At 36.0% G+C, this 26649-nt stretch overlaps 1 protein-coding gene across 2 annotated transcripts in view; it reads right to left on the reverse strand.

The window, feature by feature from the left end:
• The window catches only part of PHLDB2 (pleckstrin homology like domain family B member 2), a 117749-nt gene that overhangs the window by 22285 nt on the left and 68815 nt on the right, over positions 1-26649 (reverse strand). For both annotated transcript variants that reach the window (XM_044670101.1, XM_044670102.1), the window contains 4 exons: positions 25156-25305; positions 20344-20484; positions 18749-18848; positions 9667-9874 (listed from right to left, as the gene is read on the reverse strand). In XM_044670101.1, coding sequence (XP_044526036.1) covers positions 9667-9874; positions 18749-18848; positions 20344-20484; positions 25156-25305 — 599 coding nt within the window. The remainder of the gene's footprint in view (positions 1-9666; positions 9875-18748; positions 18849-20343; positions 20485-25155; positions 25306-26649) is intronic.

The raw sequence follows: 26649 nt of genomic DNA on the forward strand, positions 1-26649 counted from the left end.
TCTTTTTCCTTTTTAATTATGCATTGTATGCACATTTCTTCCCCTCCAGAGAGTTATTTGCTAAACATTTACCAGCATACTCCTTTATTGAGACTATAAGTAGGTCAGATGACAGCCAAGGGACTTTGGGACATAGAAATGGGGTAGATCACAAGGCCTTGGAGGTCTTTTCTTCACTGGAAGTAGAGATTGTTGACTTTCATCTCATTCAAGTTCTCTGGGTAGCAAAGTAAGCAGGGCTCCAGGGACTCTGCTATTGGAAAAGCATCATGGAGGCTCAGATAGGTTCTGGGACTACCAAAGTCTAAGGAGGGGTGAGGACAAGCAGTAAGCGGGGTTAAGGGTCCAAGATACCACTGTTACCAGACAGCAGCCCTGCAGTCATTCATTCTTTTCTATTACTGTCAGTGCTGCACAGTATTTATGCTGTAAATCCATGGAGCAGAGCATTTTTCTTGGATTTCCTGTAGCTCTGGGTATAAACTTTAAGCCAAGTAAGTTAATAACTATTATTAGTAGTAATAGCAATGATGCACGCTCTGAAGTTGTGCATCAGCATGAAGTTGCTCCATATGCTCATTACCTCAGCATCTTCAGTGGAATGGAAAATTTACACACCATTGGGTCCCGAAATCTCTTTGCTTTTAAGACAAGTTATTCTTCATTTCAAGCCACGTGCTTGTTTCATTGTGAATGTCCTGATGCAGGAGAAGCACATTTTCCCTCTTAATCACACAACTTTTTGGCAGCAAGAGGTATTCTTACAAAAAGTGATGCCTCAGCAAAAAAATGTGAAGGTCAAATGTACCCACAATGTGACAGAATGCTACATTCCACAGGACATTTCCTGTGGCATAATAAATCATGAGACTAAGTTTATGTCACCAGAATTCTAGCATGGAATTATATCTTTAATTTATATATAATTTTAGGGTATGCTACTATACAATTAAACAAAAATCATACCAGAACCTTATTTTCTACTTCTTTTAAACTAGGCTTTAAAAAAGAAGACAACAAAATACCTCCCTAATTTTATGTCTATTTTAATAGAAAGTTAAAAAAGAAAAAAGGCATCTTTGTTATATTCTTCTGAAGTAATTTTTTTCAAAACCTTACCTCCTATCTTAGAATCAATTCAATGTACTGGTTCCAAGGCAGAGGCAATGCAAGTTAAGTGACTTTTCCAGGGTCACATATTTAGAAATGTCTGAGGCCAAATTTGAACTCAGGACCTCCCATTTCTAGGTCTGACTCTCAATCCACTGAGTCACCTAGCTATCCCCAGAGGTAACTTTCTTAATTTAGCATATTCCATAGGGAGGCAGTGAAGTATAAATAGATAAAGTGGTGCCAACGCATGAAAGACTGAGATTCAAGTCCTGCTTCTGACACATACTGGTTATATGAATTTGGGCAAGTAATAAGTAAGACCCTTAACCTCGCAGGGGCCTATGTAACTCTGAGATTCAGGCAAATAAGTACAGAAAGTTCCTCAAATGGGAAGACCTCATTCCAATGATATCACAGGCCCAGATTCAGATATCTACTAATGAAATATGCATTTTCTATCAAAGAATAGGGCCCTAGAAATGGCATGATACAGTGGAAGGCATAATGAACCCAATGTTTCTCTTGACAGAATATAAGTGCCTTGAGATCAGAAAATGCCTCCTTTTTTTTTAATGTACCATCAGTGCTTACAATGGTGTATAGTACAGAGTAAGTGCCAAATAAATCTATTGACAGTAAATAAGATAATTATATAAGGAGTCTCATAAACCTTAAAGCAGAACAGTATGTAAATGTTAGCTATCAATAATTGTTGCTCAAGTTGTTTTAGTTTTTTTGACTCTTCGTGACCCCATTTGGGTTTTCTTGGCAAAGATATTGGAATTGTTTGCTATTTGTTTTTCCAGCTCATTTTACAGAATAGGAAATGAGGCAAATACGGTTCAGTGACTTGCCCAGGGTCACGTAGCTAGTAAATATCTGAGGCCAGAGTTGAATTTAAGATTAATCTTTCTGACTTTAGACTTAGCACTCTCTCTACTGCATCACCTACTGGCCTAGCTATCAATAATATTATTAATAATAAAGAAATAATAAATGCTTCCTGATTGATGGATATTAAAAACATCCTGGCTCTGGCACTAACTAGCAAACAAGACTGGGTCCCTCCTGATGAATTATTGTTCAAAAAGTTGAAAAACCACAAAAGACCATCAACTAGTCCAGGTAAATAGTAGAGACTTTTAAACTTTAATTTTAAATTTATTATTTATATTATACAAATGTATCATATATGTATTATTTTTATTGTTAATATAAATTAAATTATAAATTATAAATTTTAAAATTTTAAATTCAGTGTATTTGGCATTGGGTGCACCTAGTCTTCCTCTTCTCTTTTTAAAAAATATCTTGCTGATAAAATGGAAAAGGAAGTTGAGTGGCTACATAGACATAGTGTTACCCACTCCAGACTTTTATTACATAATTTCCTTCTTTTAGTGTCTTATTGGGCCATTGAAGGAACACTTTACAAGGTATCAAAATAGCTTAGGTACATTTTTTTTAATTCCAGAGGGGGAAAAAAGATAATCTATACCTTTTTGACTGCTCTTATTGAGATCTCAGAGCTATTCATCCCATCAATGAGAGAGGAAATTATATGAAGGTAGAAAAAATTCTATTTGTTCTTTAAAACTATATAAGAGACCTCATAGACCCCTTACAACTCACGGTCTTTTTCATATAAATTCCTATCTAGCCAGGTGTTCCCTAACCTGTCCTTGTGGAATTGCTTTTTTCCAAACCAAGGAGCAGGACTTTGTACTTATCCCCATGACATCTCATCAAATAAGAAGCGGTCTGTTGCTCCCCCTGAACACAGAAAGCCTTGAGGATACCCATTCAGTCATTCAACAGTCCAGCTGGACCAATATCTGACGCCCCTCTTGTGTGCGAGAAATTGTACCAGCTGCCATTAAGACAAAAACAAAAGTTTGTGACCTTGAGGAGCTTAAATGCATTCATGTCCTTTTCCTCACGTCATTCCATCTGCAGATTTAATAAACAGTTCATTTAGGTTTACATTATTAAAATATGTAGTAAAGAACAACTCCTCTACCTTCTCAGTATCCAATTCAAATGGCAATTCCTAATTACTTGATAAAGGGAAGGTAACAACAGACATTCTGATACTGAAGTTCAAGTGACCAAAATCTCAACAGTATTATTAATATAACAAGAAGGTGTCTTTTCCAATTCTCAGGAAAATTTCATATGATGCAAAAAAGCCACTGAATATGCAAAGTATAGGATTTTCGATCTGGAAGGGACTGTACAAATAATCTGGCTCAAACCCTTTGCTTTTTCAGATTAGGAAACTGAGGCTACAATATTACTATACAAAGCACATTTTATGATGTGCTTGAAAGGATAAAATAACCTATATGTGTATATATGCCCACATAAATACAAAACTTCATCTTGGGTACCATGCCAGGAAATCAAATAGCTACCTTTTGTGTTCCCTTTTTTACCATACAGGTCCCCTCTCCCTCTGCCCCATTCTTTCTACTATATAAAACAGTGAATCATCATTAGGAACAGGCTTAAATGTCTTGTTATCCCCAAATATCACATATAAAAGCATTAATTTATGTTTGTGACTAATTGCTAAATGTTTATAGTTTTATGTACACATTTGGTGGAAATATTTAGTTAAAGATATAATATAAAGAACACACACAAGCAATTTGAAGCAGTGGAAAGAGCATTTCTGGCTTTGGGGTCAATAGATATATGTTCAAATTCCTGGCCATTCTGGGCAAGCCATTTAATCTCTTGGGGCCTTATCTTTTAAAAAAAGAAGTTAGAAACACATGATCTCTACGGTCCCTTCAATCTCTTGATCCCAGGCTTTGAATGAAAGATGGAAAATGTTCAGTTTTTCAATGTCCACTGATATCTCCCTAAATAATACATGATCCTGATGCTGTTGAATATCAACCACTGAATGAGGTTTCCTCTTTTCCTTAAAACCTTAGCTTGCTGCCAGGTATAGTCATCCCCCTGATAACTTCATCAACATAAATATGTGTCTACATGGTTTAAGGAACTCAAATTCCTTTAATGAAGAAAATGGCTTGGAGGCTACCATAGGAATGCAACTCATGTAATCCACAGTGTGAACTCAAAAACTACCTATATAAATTAGGGCCTATTTCCTGACCGGATGGCTAACATTTATAAAATATAATATATGGTAGTACAAGAGCATGTGTAAAACAATTCCTGCCCAATTCCTGATTATTTTCTTGTTTCCTACAAACATACCCAAATCTCTCTAACGTTAAAAAAACCAAAACTCTTTAATAGGCCTTACCAACTTCTCAAGCTATATGATACTATAACTCTTTTCTCTGTCAGATTCTTGGAAAAATCTGCCTATAGTCGTCAACTCTACTTCTCCTTTTGCTGACAAAAGTGGAAACTGATCTTCCTAACTTTCCAAGGATGCATGTACAATTCTATGCAGCCTTTCCTGAGATTAAGTGATTTTTTACCATCATTTCAATCTAGCAAATAATGATTCAAATATTAAGCTTCAGACTCTTTCCCCTACTGCCTCCATGAATCCCAAACATTTTGATCACAGCAGGACACTTCTGGAACTATGTTAATACTGGTTCAATCATTAATTCTGGAATTGTAATAAACTGCTTTTTGAATATTATGAAACAGTAGCATCTATTCTATTCTCCCAGGCACATTGCTCTTTAGCAATAATGTTAGGTTAGATTTTGTCTTTAAGATGATTTAGTTTTTGATTTCTAAAACCGTAAAACTCAAGGCTTAGTCATGAAGCCCTGGTAATACATCCCCTAAATAAGATTAATATTTTCTTTCTTTTTTTAAAAGATATTTTAATTCCTAATTACATGGAATAACAATTTTTAACATATTTTCGGAAGTTCTAGGATCCAAATTATCTCCCTCCTTCCCTTTCCTTCTTTCCTGCCTCCCGGACACAGTAAGCAATTTGATCAGATTATATATGTATTAGCATATAAAATTTAGTTCCATATTGGTCATTGTTGAAAGAGAACACTCATATAAAACCAAAACCTCGAAATAAAAACTCAAATAAACTAAAGTGAAAAATCATATGCATTCTGACTCTAACAGTTCTTTCTCTGGAGGTGAATAACATTCCTTGTCATAAGTCCTTCAAAATTGTCTTGGATCACTTTGGATCACTGTATTGCTGAGAATGGGTTTTTTTTCAATGGATGTTTCTACCTAGAGGGTATCATTTCTGGAAAGGAAGGAAATGCTCTAATACTTATATGCTGGTATTATTTCTAAAATATTTTTAAATTTATTATCTTGATTTACTTTTACAACATTCCCATTCCTGTTGGGAATAGAGGGAAAGGAATTATTACTTTAATTTAAAAACAAAAACAAAAACCTTATCTTCAGGCTTTGAATCTAAGGCAGAAGAGCAGGAAGGGATGGCCAATGGGGATTAATTGATTTGTGCAGGTGAACCCAAATTTGAACCCAGGACCTTCTATTTCTGGGCCTGGCTCCCAATCCACTGAGCCACCTACCTTCTCCCATTTAATTTTTATAGACAATAGGATTAGGTCACAGAAATTTTCCTTAAGGGAGTAGAAAGTCACCAGTAAGAGTCAATATTCTCAACACAGGGCCATAAAAGATTATGGTGTAGTAAAAGACAACTAGATTTGAGGCTAGAATATGTGGGTTTAAGTCCTGGCTTTACTATTTATAAACTATGTGGCCTTGGAGCAGTCATTAACTAATCCAGGATTTAGTTTTGTTACATGCACAGTAAGATAGTTGGGAAATGAGGGGCTTGAAATGAATGCTCTTTTAGGATGTTTCCAGAGGAAAAATGTGCTGATGCTATTATTTCATTGATGTATAAGACATTCCCAGATGTATGTGAGGGTGAGACAACAATTCAAACTCTAAGCTATTAAGGTCTATTTGTTTATCTTGATTTGAAGAGTTTCTGGTAGTAGGATAGAATCAGAGATCTAGAAGTCAAAGGGACCTTAGAGTTTGTGTAATTTAACCCTCTTATTTTACAGATTAAAAACTAAAGCCCAGAAAAGTTAAAGCATTTGCCAAGGGCACACAGATAATATAATAATAGCTAGCACTGATATAGTGCTGTAAGGTTTGCAAAGTACTTTATGAATATTAGATCATTTTATTTTCACAACAACCCTGGGAAGGAGGCGTTCTTATTTCTCCATTTTACTGATGAGGAAACTGAGGCAGAGGTCAAATGACTTGTCCGAGTCATACAGTAAATTCCTGAGGCAAGAGCTGAACTTCTACATTCCTGACTCCAGATCTCCTATTCTATCCACCACAGCACTATACAGCTGCCTTTGTGGGATGTACATTAGACATTTATATCCAGTCACAAATGCCCTAGACCAGTGATTCCCAAGCCTCCGCCCCCTGGTGGGTGCTGCAGCGATCCAGGAGGGCGGTGATGGCCACAGGTGCATTTATCTTTGCTATTAATTGCTATTAAATTAAAAAAATTAATTTCCAGGGGGCTAAGTAATACTTTTTCTGGAAAGGGGGCAGTAGGCCAAAAAAGTTTGGGAATCACAGCCCTAGACTAATTAAGGAGATCAACTTAATGCCAGGTTCTGCCTCCTAACATACATCAGTAGAAAGCACTTAGTCAATCCGGGGTTTTTGTAAAAATAGAAGACACCTAACGTAGTGACTCTCAAGAATATTCCAATTCATTCCAATTCAGACTGGAGCCTCAAAACTAATAAATTCCCCAAATGCCAAAATTGCTACCTACTTGGCATCCCTCTTTCCCAAATTGATGAAATAACTTTCCAACACATCCTCTCCCTTCCCACTTTCCCAATCCCTCTTAAGCAAAAGTTGCAACAGCTTGTTCCAATTCCTTTTTCCTGATATTTTCTTCTGTACTTTCATCCCTATCCAGTCTGGCTCTACCTTCTTCAGGTTCATTTTTATCCTAGCTACACCTCTGTCTGTCTTTTCCACCAAAATCTTTTCCATCTCTAATTATTTTGAACAAAATCAGTCATGACCTGTTCTTATCTTTAAGTAGTTCTTCTCCCAACCTCCCCCAAACTGGGTAACTAGGTGGCTCAGTGGATAGAGTATTGGGCCAAGAGTCAAGAAAAGTCATTTTTGTGAGTTCAAATATAGCCCCAGACAATTACTAGCTGTGTGATCCTGGGCAAGTCACTTAACCTTTTTATTTATTTATTTTTATTTTTAACCCTTGTACTTTGGTGTATTGTCTCATAGGTGGAAGATTGGCAAGGGTGGGCAATGGGGGTCAAGTGACTTGCCCAGGGTCACACAGCTGGGAAGTGGCTGAGGCCAGGTTTGAACCTAGGACCTCCTGTCTCTAGGCCTGACTCTCACTCCACTGAGCTACCCAGCTGCCCCCTTAACCTTTTTTGCCTTAGTTCCTCATCTGAGAAATAACCTGGAGAAGGAAATGGCAAACCATTCTAGTATCTTTGTCAAGAAAACCCCAGGGTACAAAGAGTCAGAAAGGACTGAACAACAAAAGCCAATTCTCCTCACACCAAAAAATCATAGTATCAGATCAAGTTAAGAGTGTAAAAAGACTCTACAGTTCATCTTGTTTTGGATTTTTAGAATTAGAATGGGTTTCAAAGGTCATAGAGCTCAATCCTTTTTATAAAATCTTGTTTGAAGACCTGAAGGGATAGGGAACCTTCTGCTACCTGAATCAATCCATTTCATTTTTAGGTCTTTACTATCTCTCCCCTGGACTATATATCATCCTGAGAAACCAATACATTTTCCTGTAGTCTCTCTCTGCTACAACATATTTTCAAAAAGAGATTAACCTTTCAAATAATGAAATCTAATCATGTTACTCCATTGTCCAAAAACCTTCAATTGCCTCTCTTTTCCTATCCAATAAAAGTTAAAATTTATTGGCTGGCATTTAAGACTCTACTCGATTTAGATCCAGCCTGTCATTTCAGCTTTGTCTCACATAATTTTATGACTTTAAATATTCTGTGTTCTAGCCAAATGGGTCTGCTCAACATTCCTAAATATCCCACACTACTTTACTGCCATCTTTGCTCATGTCCAGAATGATTTTCCCCAAACCTATGCTACTATATCCATTTATTTCTGTATGTTGTATACCTAATTTATTTCATGACTGAGATTTCTCATTTTTTAAAAACAGAAATAAACAGTTTTGATGATTACTACTTTGTAACCATCTTTGCAACTCTGGTACTGTCAGGACCATTTTCTAGAATGATTACTTTGGAAACTGTGTGAAGAACAGATTGGAGAAGGGAATGAATACAAGTAGGAAACTATTGAAATAGTGTAGGGGAGAGATGATGAGAGCCTCAACTAGGGTGATGGCTAGAAGTGGAGAGAAAGGGACTATCAGAAGGATGTTGTGCAGGCAAGATTTGGCAACTAATGGATATGGGAAATGAAGGAGAGGGAAGATGTGAAGATGACTTCTAGGGGATGAGCCTAAGTGGTTCAAAGGATGGCTCAAAGAGAAGTAGGGGAAATGTGAAGGAGAAGCAGCTTTAAGTGGTATTTTGGTACCAAATTAGGAAAGTGCACATGATCTGGAGCAATCAAATTGGCCTCAGATTGCATTAAGTTAAAGCACTGACTAGAGTAAGAGGAGCTAAGTTTCAATGTTACCCTTGACATTTATTCATTATATAGGTTTGGGCAAGTCACTGAACCTTCCTGAATCAGTAAAATGAGGAGGGCTTGATTTTCTGCCTGCTAAATTCTAATCTGGTTCTAGAGCTGTAATCCTATGAACATCTGTCCCTCCTACAGTGCCTTGCATCACATCCTTCTAGTGCTATCTTTCAAAAGATTACTCTATTAAGCTACACTTTGCTTACCCCAAAGGGACAACGTAAGACACAAAATGAGGTGAAACAAACCAAAAACTTCTAAGTGTTTTAATGTTTGGTTTTAGCTAAAACTTAATGAAAACATACAATAAGAACTGTGAAGACAGCCTCTAATGCTGACATTCCCTGTTTTGCAAAACAAAAAGTAACAGTTACATATAGCCTTTCAATAGGTCCAAGACTATTAGTTTGACTCAGATTAAAATAGTACAATAATTAATATAAAAGGAGAATCTACTGCATTATATCTTACATCTAGTAAGTATGGCAGGACACTGATAGAAATGATCATAAAGGGCCATTTTTCTTTGCTTGGCAAACATTTCTGTTGGTCCAGAAAACTGACTTTTGTTGAGGGGTCCATGGCTTTGGAACAGTGCATATGATGTCAGGTCTTTTCTTGTATTTATTGGTTTTACTGAATTTCTCTCTTTTCTTCCCCTTCCTTCCTTCCTTCCTTCCTTCCTTCCTTCCTTCCTTCCTTCCTTCCTTCCTTCCTTCCTTCCTTCTTTCATTCCTTTCTGACTTAAATTCTTGGTATAGAAGATGGCTCTCTGGGATGGGATGGGGTAGTGGTGATAGAGAGGAAAAAAAATCTACTTAAAAAAATCTTAACTTTCAATAATGACTTTTTTTAAAAAATGAACAGATGTCTTTTCTAAATCAGAATCCTTACCTGGAGATATTGTCAGGAGAGCAAGCAGAGAGGCTGGTTTCCATGCTGTCAGAGCTATCCATGCTCAAAGTATCAAAGGCATGATCCTTATAGCTATGATCTGGGTATTGGAAACTATTCAAATAGACATTTGACTCAGATGCAGTTCGGTTGTAAAAATCAGAAGATTTCTGCCTTTGTCCTTCATTCATCTGTTGATGATTATACCCTAAAAGAAACACATGCAAAAAAAATTAGTTTCTTTCATTTTTCAGACTTGAGATCTTATTAAAAAGAAAAGAGTCTACAAACCCATAGGCAGCAATCAAAACCATCTGTAAGTGAATCCCAAGTCCTGTTCTAATTTGTTTCTAGGCAGATATGATCAAAGCAAGTCAGTGAGCTCTCACACCTCAAGCAAAAGAGAAAAAAATCAAAGAAGGGGCTTTATGAGAGCCTTCCCTCAAGAACAAATCCTAGGATTCAGGTGGCTCCTTTCACACATTGCTCCTGAAGAGCTCTCTTATCATTCATTTCACGCTCATGAAGACATAGAGCAAATAAATACAAAAAAGACTAAAATCTAGGCATTAAAGTAGCAAGACCTAAATGTCTCCCTCTGGAGCTGTTTTAAGTGACAAACCACCAAGAAGAAATCATGGCTCTTATGGAAGTGAGAAGAGAAAAGTAAGCATTCTTGACCACTACAAGAGAGCCAAGATGATCCATTTTCTACATTAGGCAAGTCACGTCATCTCTCTGAGCCTCAGGTTCCTCCTTCATTAAAATGAAGGGCATGGACCATATGACCTCTATTGATACTTTCACCTCTCCAGTTTAGATCTTACATCTTCCTTCCATTTTCTTTTTCTACTTCTCTCAATGGCCTGATATTTTTAAAGACTTTATTAATTTGTTTGCTTGTCACATTAAAGTTCCCAGGTTTTCTCTCTCTTTCTTCCTCTCAGCACTAGAGAAGGCATTATTTGATTAAAAAAAGATACATGTAAATATAAAACTATGTCTTGCTTGTTTCTTATTAACAGTTCTTTCTAGGGAAGTGGACATATATAAACCATTCATCAAACAATATTTCTGTTGTTGTATATAATGTTCTCTTGGTTTGCCTTGTTTCGATCTTCAGAATTGTATATATGTCTTTCCTTGTTTTTCTAAAATTAACCTGCTCATCATTTCTGATTGTGCAGTAGTATTCCATCATGACCATATGCCACAACTTTCTTTGTTGTGGGGTTTATTTATTTATTTTTTTAAATCAAAGGCAATCTTTCCTATAGAAGCTCTCTCTCCCACTTTCACCTCACTCTTAACCCTGAGCATCACATTTTTGGAATACTGTGGGTAAAGGCAGATGACAAGACTTGTTTGACAAGAGAAGCCTTAAGACCAGCTGTTTCCTCTCTTATCCTACATTAAGGGAACCACAGATTAATTTGAACGACCCATAGCTTTTGTCGTATTATTATGTCTAATAGACAATTGTTATTTTTTCAAATTCCCCTTTGTGAATTTTAACCTGGTTATTTATGCTTACATTGTAAATCACTTCCATTCTAACTAGCCCTAGCCAATAAAGAGACACGGTGTCACCAAGATAACAGGTTGGGCCCAGTTCCTTCCAAGTACTAATTATCCATACTGATGTGGAAAGATGGAATAAAAATTAAATTCTCAGTTATTAAAACCTTTATCTTAGCCAACAGTTAGTTTTAATGTTCTTTGCTCTTCTAATGATTCTCCAACCCAGTAAACTTTCTATTAGAGTTACTGTTAACTTGGCAAAGTTGGGTGACTTGATCTTCAGCTCCAGTTCTCTCCTGCTCTGGTAAGGGGCTGCTAACTAGGGGAGAAGTGGCCAAAAGACAAGTGATAAGAAGAAGGGATAAAAATTAAGCTCTGATTGGTCCTTCAGTGCACTGACTAACTATTTATGGCAGTTGACCATAAAACTTCTACTTAAATAGCAGCTGTGTCAACTTTAACAAAGTATTATTATATTCTTAGACACCTCTTCAGAACGCTGATTAGATCCATACAGAGCATTCCTCCTATTAAGTGGTATTGGGCCATTTCCAGTAATTAAGTGAAAATTTTGCTCTTAAAAGTGAGTAATTTAGGGGGAAGCATTAACATCTCATTAACATTCATTGTCATTGTGCATTCCAATTCTTCCAAAAATGAATAAATCAAGTAAATGACATTAAGTAAGGCAAAGAAATATAAAGCATATTATGAGATCTTGAGCTCTTATGAATCTTCATCATAAAGGCAAAGAAATAAAGCCCTGGTATGAAGATGAGTGGAACTTTTATCTTAAAATACACCAAAGGGGAGAATATTGTGCTACTTCTATAATTTTACCTTTGATACTTGAACCTTTACAATGACTAATTGTTCCTTTTAAAGTGTGTTCCATGATTCATTATGAAAGAAGAAAAAAAAGAATTATTTGAAAAGATTGTACAATTGAACATTCCTCTGGCCTTTCAACAAAGGCTCGTGGCTCATAAAATTTCCAATGGGCACCAGTCACATTAAAGAGATTTCCTTACTTAGCAATGAAAAATGAATGTACAATATATACAGTGATGTGATAGAAAATACACAGGAATGAGTAATGAAAGGTTTTATTATTTTCTTCTTTTCTTTTTAAAATAAGGTTGGCATGGTCACCCTTCCTCTTCCTGAGTGCCAATGATTTAAGTCAATCCATCATTTACATAGCAACTGAGATTTATTTTTAGAAGCAAAATATCATTTTAAAATTTATAAATGCACATGACCCACAGCTGCTATGAAAAAGGCCTTGTTTTGTTTTAATTAAATTATGGAATCATGAAATATGCAAATAATAATCAGTCCTCACAGCATCTTAGTGATACAGGCAGGATAGTAAGATTAATATAGGGTCATTGAAGCAATTTAATAATAATAATAACTAACATTTTTCAGTTCTTACTGTGTGCCAGGCACTGTCCTAAGTACTTTATAATTATCTCATTTGATCCTTCAACAACCCTAGGAGACAGGTCCTATTATTATTTCCATTTTGCAGATAAGAAGACTGAAATAAACAAAGGTTGTGACTGTCTCTGGGTCATATAGCTAACAAATGTCTGAGACTGGATTTGAATGCGGGTCATTCTGACTCGAGACTTGGTGCTCTATTCACTTCACTACCTAGCTGAAGTTACAATAATAATGGTCATAAAATCAGATCTCTTAGCTCCCAGTTAGTTGCCTGCTTTAAGTGGCCACCACTCAGGGCAAATGGCTACACACTACCAATCAGGAAGCTTCTCCATATACATCCTTCTCAATTCAGAAAATTGTCCTTCTTCTATCCTAAGAACCTAAGTTAAGTGCCAAAGTCAGGACATTCTAAAAAACCATTCTAAGAACAAACTTAAACTGTGTTGGATTTCAACAAATAAGTCATATCCATCCCAGTCACTGAGATAAGATTCTCTTTGCAGTACTTCGAAACATTACAGTGGTCTACAGTTGGATGGCAATTTAATTACATTTCTATATCTCTATATAATTAACTTCAAAAGGAACTATTTTAAAATGATTACAAATAAAATGCTGATATGAAACAATAAAAGAATACAATAAAGCCAATCACTTAAACATTTTTTAAAAATTAAATTTCATTAGTTAATTTATTTAAAATTTTTCCCTCATGGTTACATGATTCTTATTGTCTCCCTCCCCCTATTCCCTCCCTGTTCCTGGAGTTAACAAGCAATTTCACTGGGTTATACACATATATTATCACTCACAACCTATTTCCATATTGGTCATTTTTGTAATAGAGTAATCTTTTAAAACCTAAACCCCAAATCATATTCCCAAATAAATAAGTGATCAATCATATATTTTCCTTCTGTGTTTCTACTTCCACAGTTCTTTCTCTAGATATGAATAGCATTCTTTCTCAGGATTGTCCTGGTCAGTGCTATTAGTAGCAAAGTCTAATACTTTGATGGTCCCATAATGTTTCAGTTACTGTATATAATGTTCTCCTGGTTCTGTTAAACATCTATTTTAAAAACTGAATACACAGACATATGTACACATACATACGTACAATACAAACACATCCAACTGAACCTTTATTTTTAATTAAAAAAAAAACAAAACAACAAGCCTTTACCTTCTATCTTAGAATCAACACTGTGTATTGGTTCCAAGGCAAAAGAGCCATAAGGCTAGTCAATGGGGGTTAAGTGACTTTCCCAGGGTCACATAACTAGGAAGTATCTGAAGCCACATTTGAACCTAGGACCTCCTATCTCTGGTCCTGACTCTCAATCCACTGAGTCATCTAGCTGCTCCCATCTTTAATGTTATGTCACCTTCTAAAACCATTCTATCCATCATATATCTACAAAGAAGTTAGAAATTAACTTGTAAATCTTTCAGTATCTAAAAGCAGAAAATCTTTCTGCCATCATAACAACACTTGGAGCTCCATTCTAAACCCTGACATTAGGAATAGGTCCAAAGCCTTTAAAAGGAATAACTTTTTTCTTTATTTACATATTCATTTGTTTATTTTTCGCATTCGTTTTTAAAATTTTGAGTTCCAAATTCTCTCCCTCCCTCTAGCTCCTCCCCACACACATTGAGAAGGCAAGCAATATGATATTCATTATACATGTGAAGTCATGCAAAACATATTTCCATATTAGCTAAGTTACAAACAAAAAAAAGGCAGAGGGAATAAAGAATTTTTGGGGGAAATGCCTCAATCTGTACTCATTTTATCAATTCTCTCTTTGGAAAAGGGTTGTATAAAACATACAAACTAATCCTTACTTGCACTGAACTTTCCAACCTTGGATCTTGGACCATTGATGCTTCATTGTCCCCAAACTCCAATGCTTTAGCATGAACAGTGAGTGGCCAAAGTCCTGTATATCAACAGTGGTGAGTTTGATCCAAAATATTGGAGCACAAGCTTTCCATTTCAGGTACAAGCCTGCATGTGATTACATCACTGAAACACGGCCTTTCCTTGTGATCGGCCACTTGAAAGCCTGAATTGGAAGTATGACAATAGATTAATGAGAATTTTCCTCCCCTATCCTGAAAATTACCAGAATTTCTACAGGTGAAAGAGTGACGCATCCTTCAAAAGGAACCACTTTGCCAGTCTATCTATGCCTGTGACACCGTGCCAAGTGTTTTTAGGAACCCACCTTTTTTTTTTTTTGTTGAAGTGGCATTCAGTGAGAATTTATGAGCCACAGAAAAAACCCAATCACATTCCTTTTTTTCTACTACTCTCATTTATTGTGTCAGTGATCTCCCTAGAGATATGAGACATTAGGAAAAAGGCATGTGGGAACAGAGGCTGAGTAGGACAGTGAGGGGTGCTTATTTGGAACACACTAGAAAATAGTCATGGATTTAGATTAAGACAATATGGGTTGAATTCTGGCCTCTACTAACTTACCATCTAATGTGACCCTGAGCAAATCACTTTCTTTCTCTGGACATTCAGTTTATGCAGCTGGAAAATGGGAGGGTTGGACTAGATGTTTGGGGTAGATAGAGACTATTTACATGGATGAAGAAGGCAAAACTCAAGAGTACTTCATACAAATCAATACCCCATAGCTCACCTGCTGAGAAATTCACTCTTCCTAATCCCAGTCCAGAGGAAGAAGTGGGAGGGTACAGTACATTTCACAAATGAAGAAGGTTATAGAGAGAAAAAGAAGAAGATGCAGGAAGCGAGAATCAAGAATGATGATCATGAGATATGAAAAATCATATAATGAATAATTCCAAGATACGGAGATTAAGCCAATGAGAATGTTAGTAATAATACCGAGTCTTTCAGTGTATGTTAATAAATTGCTCAGTTCATATTTGCCCATTAGACTAAAGATTATAAATATGCAGGGACTCAAGATTAAAAAGGAAGGAAAATTACATTGCACATGCTAATCTTTTTAAAAGTATAATTATCATTAGGTCAAACACACACACTCCTCAAGCCATTATCAAATGAGAGTCAATAAGCCCACATCTACAAATATTTCTTTTCAAAAGAATGTCAAATACTTTCACAAAGTAAATGTTAATGTCTTTAAGAACAGAAATTCAAAACTCTTATGATCGAAATAGACTTTATAATAAACTTTGTATTAACTTTGTAACCATCTCCTCTTTCTTAACATTTTCTGAATGTATCCATTTTTTTCTTTGTTTAAAAGGGATGATTCTTTTCTGTCATTCATTTATGTTTTTCCTTCCCTCAGTCACCCCATAATTTTTTTCCCTCCCAATAAAATAGGCTTCCATACAATGATTAAAAGGCTAAATCTCCAGATGTCTCTTTCTAGTTCTGAAAAGGAATAACAGCATGATTTGCTTTGGGCCCACATCATGATCTACAACTTTTCACTTATGTGGGTCTCATGTTAAATAAATAATGCCTCTACCATTCTAGTGTTTCCAATATTGTCTGACCCTGGAATAAAGAACAAAAACTGGAAGGCCTGTCTATTAGTAGCAGCTGCCCACAAATGAACAGCAGCTGCAAACATATATTTTAGTTTCTAGAGTGTGTGGTAGTTTTGCCCATGTTGGCAAATGAAAATTTTAGACTTGTGGGGATTTTAAGTCATTAGCATTGTACAACAATTTAAAATCAGAATATCTTTTGGCCTGGAGATGATTTAACAGTAACCTTTTAATCATTTGCTTAAATAAATAAAAAAAAGCACACATTATGTAGTTCAAGAAGGATGCCATACCTTTTTTGGACTTCCCTGCATTTGAAAAAAAAGAAAAAAGGACAAAGTCTCACTTTATATAGATACTAGAAGAGCTTTTCATTACCTTCAGCAAGGACAAGCAACCTTTAAAACTAAAAGCATTAAGATTCTGAGATTGCTATTTTAGTACTCTTTTCTTTCAGACTCTACTTGTGTACTATATGGGGTTTTCTGTTATGGACAGTTCCCAAACTGTGTTAAGTGAGGGAGATTTGCACTTATGCCATTGTCCTTGAGATATGAATGGCAAAGAAGTATGTTGTTATTGGTTTTATTTTAGTTAATGTTGTAATGGTAAAAGATAGCAACTTGTTACACTTAGTTAAGACAATGACCTGACTCCAATTTTTAAAACGTAATGAAGTCAACCAACATTTCCCAACAACATTAGGGCTAAGCCTTCTACTTTTTGGAAAGCCACCAATGTGCTTAACAAAACAAAAGAAAACAACCCTAATTCTAACACAAACATTAATAAACCCCACAAATAATTATTCTACCAGCTTTATAATTACGAAATGAAATGCTCTAGCATCATACTAAAGTTTTATTTCTCTCCAAGGAATTACAAAAGTAAGTCCCAGAACTGTTATACATGTTATCTAGAAGCATATTCTAAATTTTCTTTTCACTATATAGCACAAATTAAGAAGCATTAACCTTTAAGAGAGTAGTTAAGTCAGTACACTTTCTCTTTATTTAGGCGGAGGTGGGGCAGGGAGGCAATCTGTCATTTCATTGGTTAACACCTAGGAAGTTCCTTTTTCACAACTTATTATTTTATCATTTTTTAACTCTTACTTTCTGTCTTAGTAACAACTCTAAGATAGAAAGAAAAGGGGTGGGCAAATGGGGTTAAGCTGTCTTTCTATCCAATAAGCCATACTGTCTTTTTTTATTTAAATATACACATTTTTTAAAAAAATTGAAGTCTCAATTTAAAAAATAGCATTTATTTAACATCTTACTGTTTTAAAGCACTTTACAAAAATTATCTTATTTCATCTTCTTACAAAAGCTTTGTGTGGTAGGTGATATTATCCTCATTTTACATATGAAAGAAGTTAATTGACTTACCCAGGGTTATACAAATCTCCTCAGCTCCTGGGAACCATTCCTCTACTCTACCTTAGATACACTCAGAGATGGCAGCCAATAAATATGTATTAAGCACTTATTATATGCTAGGCACTGTGCTAAGACTTGTGTGTCAGATGCTTGATCTTATCCTCACTCTGAAATGGTCCATTTCCATGATGAGAATTATGAAATTCCTTTATGTGATCATTATCTGCTAACATTCCATCTTTCTGATTTGCTCTTTTTTGTTGTTTAATTTAATTTAATTTTTAATTCCAAATTCTCTCCCTTCTGGGATCTCAATTCCAGGATGGAAAAGAGCGCAATAATGTATTTGAAGGTTCCAGAAAACATGAGGGTACATTAGTAACTCATGACATGATCTCGGGGAAATTAATTATTCTCCTTAGGCCTGGTGTGGACTTTCTGATTTGAATATCATACTTGGGAAAATATAAAAAATCAGAAATATGGTAATGCTAAAATATTTTTCCTTCAATAGAATTGAAAGTCTCTAATACAATACATCTTTATAAAGGTCTTGCACAATTAATGTTGACATTCATTTTTTTAACTTAGGTTTTCACTATAAATTATTTCTTACTTTCCTTCTTAAGAAAACATTTTTTTAGAGGGTAGTAAGGTGGCTCAGTGGATCAAGAGTCAGGAGAGAGAAGGGCATTGGTTCAAATCTGGCCTTAGATACTTCCTAGTTGTATGAACCTGGGCAAGTCACTTAACCCCCACTGCCTACCCCTTACTGCTCATCTGCCTTGGAACCAATACTTAGTATCAACTTTAAGGAGATAATGATTTTAAAATAAGAAAGAAAACACTTTTGATATTTAAAAAAAAATGATTTCCCCCCAAAATCTTTAACCCTTGCAGCAGGTAGGTGGTACAGTGGATAGAGCTTCAGATTTAGAGTCAGGAAGATCTAAGTTAAAATTTAGCCTCAGACACTTCCTGGATAGTTCTGTGACCCTGGGAAAGTCACTTAACCCCAATTTGTCTTATCTGTAAAATGGTACTCGGTCTCTTTGCCAGGAAAATCCTCTAGGTAAAAGCCCATGGGGTCACAAAGAACTGGACACAAATACAATGACTGAACAACAACAAAAATTTATAGTTTGGGCTGACTTACCATTACCTTAAAAACTAAAGCAAATGCAAATGTTACCAAACAGGGTTGTGTTTCAGGTCAGTACCTTTGTGCATTCTCCTTGATTCTGTATCTTTGGACATCATTGCCAGGGAGTGAGGGAGGACACTGCCGCAGCTGTTGCTCTGTCCTAGAGGCAGGTGACCCTGCAGAAAAAACACAAAGGAAAACTTCAGGCAAACAGCAGAAAGAACAGTCCTTCAGGGGAAAAATATTACAGTGAATGTTAGAGCACCTAAGCAGGAGGCCTTTGTCTTCAGGCCAGTGAAACTAAAGGCCAGTTTCTGTCAGAAAACCAAAAAAGTGGCCTCTTCAAAAGGTGCAAGGAGACTGGAAGAATTTACTACGATACCTCTAAAAAATACAGGTAGGGAGCCTCCATAGAGGGGGTGCTGATCAAGGGTTCTGTACTATACATGAAGAATAAGGACTATACTTAATGTAATTGCTGAGGAGCATTAAATGTAAATAATTCTGGTGCCTGCAATTGAGGAACGGAAAAATCTACCCTATTTAACAGAGAGTGTAGATTTAGTGCTGAAAGGAACCTCATCTAATCCAACTTGGCTTCCTTCAAAACTTTGTTTCTTTCTTCTCCTCATTGCCTCCAACAACCCCACATATGTGCTCTCTGAAATTACCTCCTATTATTATACTTTATATATACTGTATGATCAAATGAGATAATATTTATAAACTGCCCGCTGACCTGGCACACAGTAGATGCTTAATAAATGCTTACTCCTTTTCTCTTCCCTTCCTTGGTATGAACATAGTGGTTTGCCTGCTGTCTGTCTCAATAGAATATGTGCTCCTCAAAGGCAGAGATTCCCCCCCCCACAGTGCTTAGAACAGTGTCTAGTACATAAGTACTTATTATATTTGTTGATCTAGGCAGTGATTCCCAAAGTGGGCACTACCGCCCCCTGGTGGGTGCTGCAGCGATCCAGGGAGGCAGTGATGGCTATAGGTGCATTTATCTTTCCTATTAATTGCTATTAAAATTAAAAAAATATATTTTCCAGGGGGCTAAGTAACATTTTTTCTGGAAAGGGGGCGGTAGGCCAAAAAAGTTTGAGAACCACTGCTAGATGTTTGATTGACTGACATTGGACAACTGAAAAAACTGAAGATCTAAGAGTTTAAGTACATGTTTGTCTTGTTATTGTTCAGTCCTGTGTGACTCTCTGTGACCTATGGATGGACCTGTCTGTGGAGTTTTCTTAGCAAAGATAATGGAGTGTGGTTCATCATTTCCTTCTCCAGTGGATTAAGGCAAACAGGATTAAGTGACTTGAGCAGGGTCACACAGTTATTAAGTATCTGAGGTCAGATTTGAACTCAAGTCTTCCTGACTCTGGGCCCAGCATTGTAATCATTGAGCCATCTAGCTGTCTCTCACACAGTATACAGTGGTTGAGATTTAAACTTAGATCCTGTGACCCCCAATTAAAATACTTCTCTCTTGTACCAGGTTGTATCCCTATTGTCTCCCCTTGGCAACTAGTAATGTGTCAGTTTATTACTGTATGTGTATTTGCATGTGTGAAAGTGTGTTTTGTTTTGTAAATCTGTTTACATTTAATGTTCCTCTTAGCAATTGTATTAAGCATGGAAATGTTTTGCTTTCCCACATCTCACCTTGGGGGTGATGCTTCTTCCCATAGTAGCACTGCTGAAATGTGGCGAGACCGAAGGTGCAGTTTTCTTCCGAGGTAAAGTATCACTGAGATAGAGGCCTTCCTTATGTTGTTTCTTTCTCTCTTCCAAATTTCTAAAGTGCTTTAAATTCAAATCATAAAGCAAAATGACAGTTCTGAGTAACTGAAATAGACCATTTAAGGGAATGGCATTCAGCACAGATCAGAATGAAGTTTAACTGGCTTGCAACTTTGCCTCAGATTATGTTTTTGATTATATCTTTACAATTGCTGTCATTAATATGTAAACTTGGAAAATATAACTATTCTAGAATTTTTGAACTGAAGAATCTTTAGAAAGGATGCAAATTCCAGCTCATCTTACAGATACATTAAGAAGAGAAGGAAACTGTCTTGCCCAAAGCCACACAGCCCCTTCAAAGCAAACCTGAGTTAAACCCTTGTCCCCAGACTAGATGCATGGCCAACAACAGAATTTACTATCACACCTTTAAAAATGCTAAAAATGGCCAGTCCTCAACTTTCACTTTTGTTAGTGTCTCAGGAAGACTTACAAATTAGTATCATGATCCCCCTGTGGATGGTGGAGCATCTGGGCAACAGGTAAGATAGGTAGTTTTCCCCCCTGTCTCTCTTGACAGTTCTTAGAAGTGAATGAGAAAATAAGAACAGGAAAAAAAGAGGGTAAAAGTAGAAAATGGAGAGAAGGAAAAAGTAAGCAGGGAAGTTTTTTGAAATTCTAACTACAGGTTGACCATTTTAAAACATAAACCTCAAATCCACATATTCTTCTCATATTTCATGTTCTCTTGGGTACCCCACTCATATTAAATGCCTCTGCCAAGGGGCTTCAACAGCACTTTTCCTGATATTTATACCCTCCTCCAGAGTATTTTATTTCTTCAGTTTTCTGAAGAGGAATATATATGTTTTACCATTCTGAAAAACATCCAAATTTTTCTTGACAAATACACATCATAGACCAGTAAAGAGATTTACTTACTCAGGTAGACTTGTTTCCAAGTGTTGGTGAACATCAAACTAACAACACTTTCCAAGGAGATAAAAACTAAATGCACATATGAACAAAAATATAGGAATCTACTGCCCTGAGCCTTGCATCTTTTTTTCCTCTGGGATGATGCATGTGATAACAGAAAGATCACTGGGACCAGGAAGAAAGTTTCAGTTTGAACCACACCTTTGCCTTTGTGGCTAATTAGTTGGGTCATGTTAGGCAAGTTCTTGCCTCTCTTAGGGCCTCTCTATCCTTTGTAAAATGAGGATTATGTCACTGGAACTATTCATCTCTTAGAGATCTTGTGAGAAAATCATTTTATTAACTGTACAGTGGCATATAAACCTATTTCCCACAGTCTTAATAGAAATACTATGTTAAATGAGATAGTGTGAGTTTTATAAAAATAATTTATAAATAAGCAATCTGCTAAAAAGTGTGGCAGAAACACTTGACTACTTTATGATGAGGCCTACTATATTATTAATAAACAACTTCAGGGCAACTTTAAGTAGAGTATGACTATATAATATAAAAAGTATTTTATTTTATAAGGCCCATTAATAGCTAGTGTTTAGGTTGTTTAATCATTTCAGTCATGTCTGACTCTTCATGACCCATGTTTGGGGTCTTCTTGGCAAAGATACTGGAGTGATTTGCAATTTCCTTCTTCATCTCATTTGACAGAGGAGGAAACTGAGGCAAACAAGGTAAAGTCTTAGTAGGTATCTGAGGCTGCATTTGAACTTAAGTCTATCCCGACTCCAGGTCCAGTGTTCTATTCACTGCCGCCTAGATACCCTTAGTGTTAAAGGGAACATTAACACAACATGAATCCTCTGTTTATTAATGGTCATTGCTATTTATAGGAGACATTGGACCACAGTGCCTAGACAAAGATGGCTTCAGAATCAGAAGAACCTGGGTTCAAGACCTATTCCCTCATACCTGATAGTTGTCTGACTGGTCAAATAATCCATCTCTTAGTGTTCCATTATGGCTTTAAGTTATAGAGATGGTGGTGATTGGCATTGGTAAAACAAAATTCTGTTTCTGGGATCTCTCTGACATTACTAAAGGAATTTTCCTTCCCTGGAACTTTCTAAAATCCCAGGCCCAGGCCCTATACCTATCACTATTTAGAAAAAAAAAAAAAAGACAATGGTTTGGTTTGGCCCAAGAAACAAATTTCCTGGTACCAAAGTATTTTGTTTCTATGGGTTTTTTTAAAGTTATTACAAATGTTGAAAAAAAAAGATATAGAAATCTTGACTTTCTGGTCACTATTATAACCACTAAAATCCAAAGAATTGCTATGATTCTTCTTTGGTATATCACGAAATAAAGAAAAAAAAATCTCCACACCCTCCAAAGCCTGCTCCCTGCCCTAGAGTTCAATTAGTACTTTACCGAAAATCTAGATTTGAAAATTCTTTTCGCTGCTAGAGAAAACATTTTTGCCCAGAGTTGAGTTTTGAGGGTGAAAGGATGGAGACCAGGGCTGTACGTAATCTTTTTTTCCATTCCTAGTAGCATTTCTTTGTGAAGTCCAGTTATCTACCCCATCTTTAAAGCAGCAGATTTTCTTTCACAATGTTTAGGCAATACTAACCTATAAATAGATAGGGGCAACACTGATCTATTAAAATGTAGAAGCCCAAATGGTGGGCAATAATAGGGCAAAGCATTGTGAGGAGGGAGTTCAAAGGCGAGTGAGTCATCTAACTTTTAATACTCATTTGCAGGTATTCTTTATCAAAGGATCTGTGAACTTAAAAAAATTTTTTTGATAACTGTTTTTCAATATAATCAGGTTCCTTATATAAAATATGATTTTTTTAAAAAAACCCTTACCTTCCATCTTAGAATCAATACTGTGTAATGGTTCTAAGGAAGAAGAGTGGTAAGGGATAGTCAATGGGGTTTCAGTGATTTGTTCAGCTAGGAAGTGTCTGAGACCAGATTTGAACCTAGGACTTCCCATCTCTGGGACTGGTTCTCAATTCATTGAGTCACTTAGCTGCCCCCTAAAATATGATTCCGATAGTCGTGTAGGTTTCATCAGATTGCTTAATGGGTCAGAAAAAAAGGTTAAAAATCTTAGGAATTTTTTTAGTACTCAGTAAGAACATTGTGAATTTTCACTATCTTAATTTGAATTCAAATGAATATACTTAATTTCTTTTTTTCATTATTTCTGGATATACTAAATACTATTTAGGATTCATATATATGTATGATTTAGGCAAAACTGAAAAAGATATACTCAAAACCTAGACTCTGAATATCTAAATAGCAGAGGACATGATGAGGATATGGAAAAAAGGAATTATTTTTTAAAAATAATCTCCTCCCTTGAAATTTGTCAGAATTCAAGTAACTAAAAATTGAGGTACTATGGACTTAGGGCTAAAAACACTGGTTTTTTTATGGGTTCTTTTTTATATTGGAACGCTTTAAGCAGAGGCTGGCTGGCTGCTGGCTGGGATTTTTATCAAAAGTATTCCTTTTGTATCTGGATTGGACTAGATGGCCTCCAAAGGCTCTTTCAAATCTCAAATTCTGTGATATAACCCTGCTTGAAATTTTGTAAGGTTTCAATAACCATTATCTTTTGAAGCCTCTTAACTATATGCTCTAGTAACATAACCAAAACTTGGAGATGGGTTAGAACAGACCCAGTAATACTATATATTGGCAGTGTATCCCCCCAAAAGACCAGAGTTTTCATATATTGTTTCCTTTGTCCTAACCCAAATATCTACGGGATCATCATGCAGAAGTGACTTCATTTTCAAGGCAACCCAAACTATCAGCACTACATTCTTTGTTACCTGTTGGTGCCTTCGGTGTTTTTTAGCTGGAAGAGGAGGAGGTGTATCATTTAAAGGAAAAGGTTCAACAGATGGGGCAGCCAAGACTTCAGGCCAATGGACTGATGGAATTTGAGCAATAGGATGAGGAGAAAGTGAGTGAGGACATATAGATCCAGAACAGATAGATGCTTGTAGCTTTATAAGGGAAGAGAAAGTATATGGATGTGTCTACATGTAATGAAAAGACAAGTTTCATAAACAAATCAGATACCTAACTTAATAATACTTTTTGTTGCACTTTTTACAAAAACCCACAAAGAAGAGGAGGCTCTTTAAAAAACATTTTCCAAAATTCTAAACAGTGAAGATTTAATATAAACCAAGAAACTGTAGGCTCCAATTTTACTTCTATTAATGTCATCATTCTATCTTCCCACAGAACGCCTTAAAATTCATGAGGCTACAACATGTACACACATCTATCAAATCAAATAAAATATCAAGGAAAATAATCATTGTATGCAAATCAGCATTCTATATAATACTTTTAGCCAATTCTCTATTTAGTGCTTTTAAATTTCTAAAGAGTTTTGTTAATAGTCAAATGGTCGATGTAAGATGCAGAGTTGGTTTGGAGGCCTTAACTTCCCAACTATCTTTGATTTTAACTTACCTTATATAAAATCACATTTCATAAACATTAAAGACAATATATGTAAAGTGCACTGTAAACTTTATAGCATATACAAACATCAATGAGTAGCATTGTTGTTGTTTCTGTTGTTTTTATTGCAACCTCAAGAATGAATGTTTTGCCAAGCCAATACGACTGGCCTTTCTCCAAATAGATAAATTTGTCACATACCCTCCCATTTGCAGTTAACTCTTTGCAGTCATTTGCAGTTAATTTATGACATGAGGAAATGCAGTGAATGAATGAAATGTCACGCCAACAAACCTCTTGATTTTGTAGCTGGCTCACCAGCACAGCTGTGGAAGGCTCAGTGGGATCAGCATCAGCATCAGCATCAGTGGGGAGCTGAGTAGAAGGGGATAGATTCGTGGAATTGCCACCTAGCTCATTAATTTCATTTACACTGATAAAGCCCTAAAAGGAGGAATTCAGAAATTAAATACAAAGGAAGCAAAAGCTGAGGCATGCAGGAGTATTAATGAATCAAGTACAATGGAGGTTAGTTTAGGGTGACACAGCCAAATATCTGTGGTATTATTATTATTATTGCCAAATGTTTTATTAAAGAAGTAATGATCAGCATTTAAAATGACTTTTATGGAGGAAAGGTACTTTTTCCTTTTGGTGACATCATGGTAATGGTAAATCATCAAAATATTTTTGTCTTAAAAGCACCCAGTGGCATCACAATTCATTCTTTGGATTGGAGTGGTCATCACTAAAATACAGTTTAATCAATTAGTGTCATCACATAAAAGTTATTTAAAGCATACTTCCCACCCTTTGCTTCAAGAGCCTGTTGCCTAACTGCTTATTCCTTGATTTTTGCCTCTTAAGCACCAATTTCTTAGCGAAAGCATACTTTAAGACTGAGGTAAATGGGGTCACTTTGGAGTTTCTGGAGAAAGGAACAAGAGGCAGAAAAAATGAGCTGAAGGTAAGGTATTGGTTTCTGCATTACTAAGGAATAGGGGGCCAAATCCTTAAGAGACATGGCTATGTTTTAAGTCTATTTGGGAACTATCAACACAGAGATACTATAGACTAAATAGAAATAAGAATGAGTTTTTGCTCTCCCTGTCCATTAAACCTTCCATTAAAAAGCTGAATGGTTCACACACATCCATGAACATTCACACACACATTATAAATGTAGAACAGCAAGAGTGATATTCGAATTACTGTCACTGTTGTGAATTTGAATGATTTTACTTTGGATTAGGGGATTTCACACAATCCTGAAGCTTGGCAATTCTGTATTGGTTTCAATCCATAGGAAATGGCTATAAGAAGCCCATGGAAATAAAAACAAACAAACCATAGAATTGGTATATCAAAAAGACAACAGGAGGGAAGGAAATAAGCATCTATTAAGAATCTGTTATGTGTTGGGCTTTGAGTTAGGCACTTTACAAGTATTGCCTCATTTGAGCCAATCTGAGGAGTGGATACTATTATTATCCTCTTTTTACAGGTGAGGAAATTGAAGCTGACTGAAGTGAAGTGACTGGCCTAGGATCACCTAGTTAGAATATGTGAGGTCAGATTTATATTCAGGTCTTTTAGACTCCAGGCACACCAGTGCCTAGCTGTTCTTATAAACATAACTTCAAACAACAATGAAAGACAAAAAGAAAAGAACATTTGGGTGCTCTGAGTTGTTGCAGAAGAATATATGAGGGAAGGGTGAAATACTTGATTTCGAATACTCAATTTAAAAAAAAAGGTTATCAAATTAAGAATTGTTACAAAACTACT

The sequence above is a fragment of the Gracilinanus agilis genome, chromosome 3, assembly GCF_016433145.1.
Source record: "Gracilinanus agilis isolate LMUSP501 chromosome 3, AgileGrace, whole genome shotgun sequence".
NCBI lineage: Eukaryota > Metazoa > Chordata > Mammalia > Didelphimorphia > Didelphidae > Gracilinanus > Gracilinanus agilis.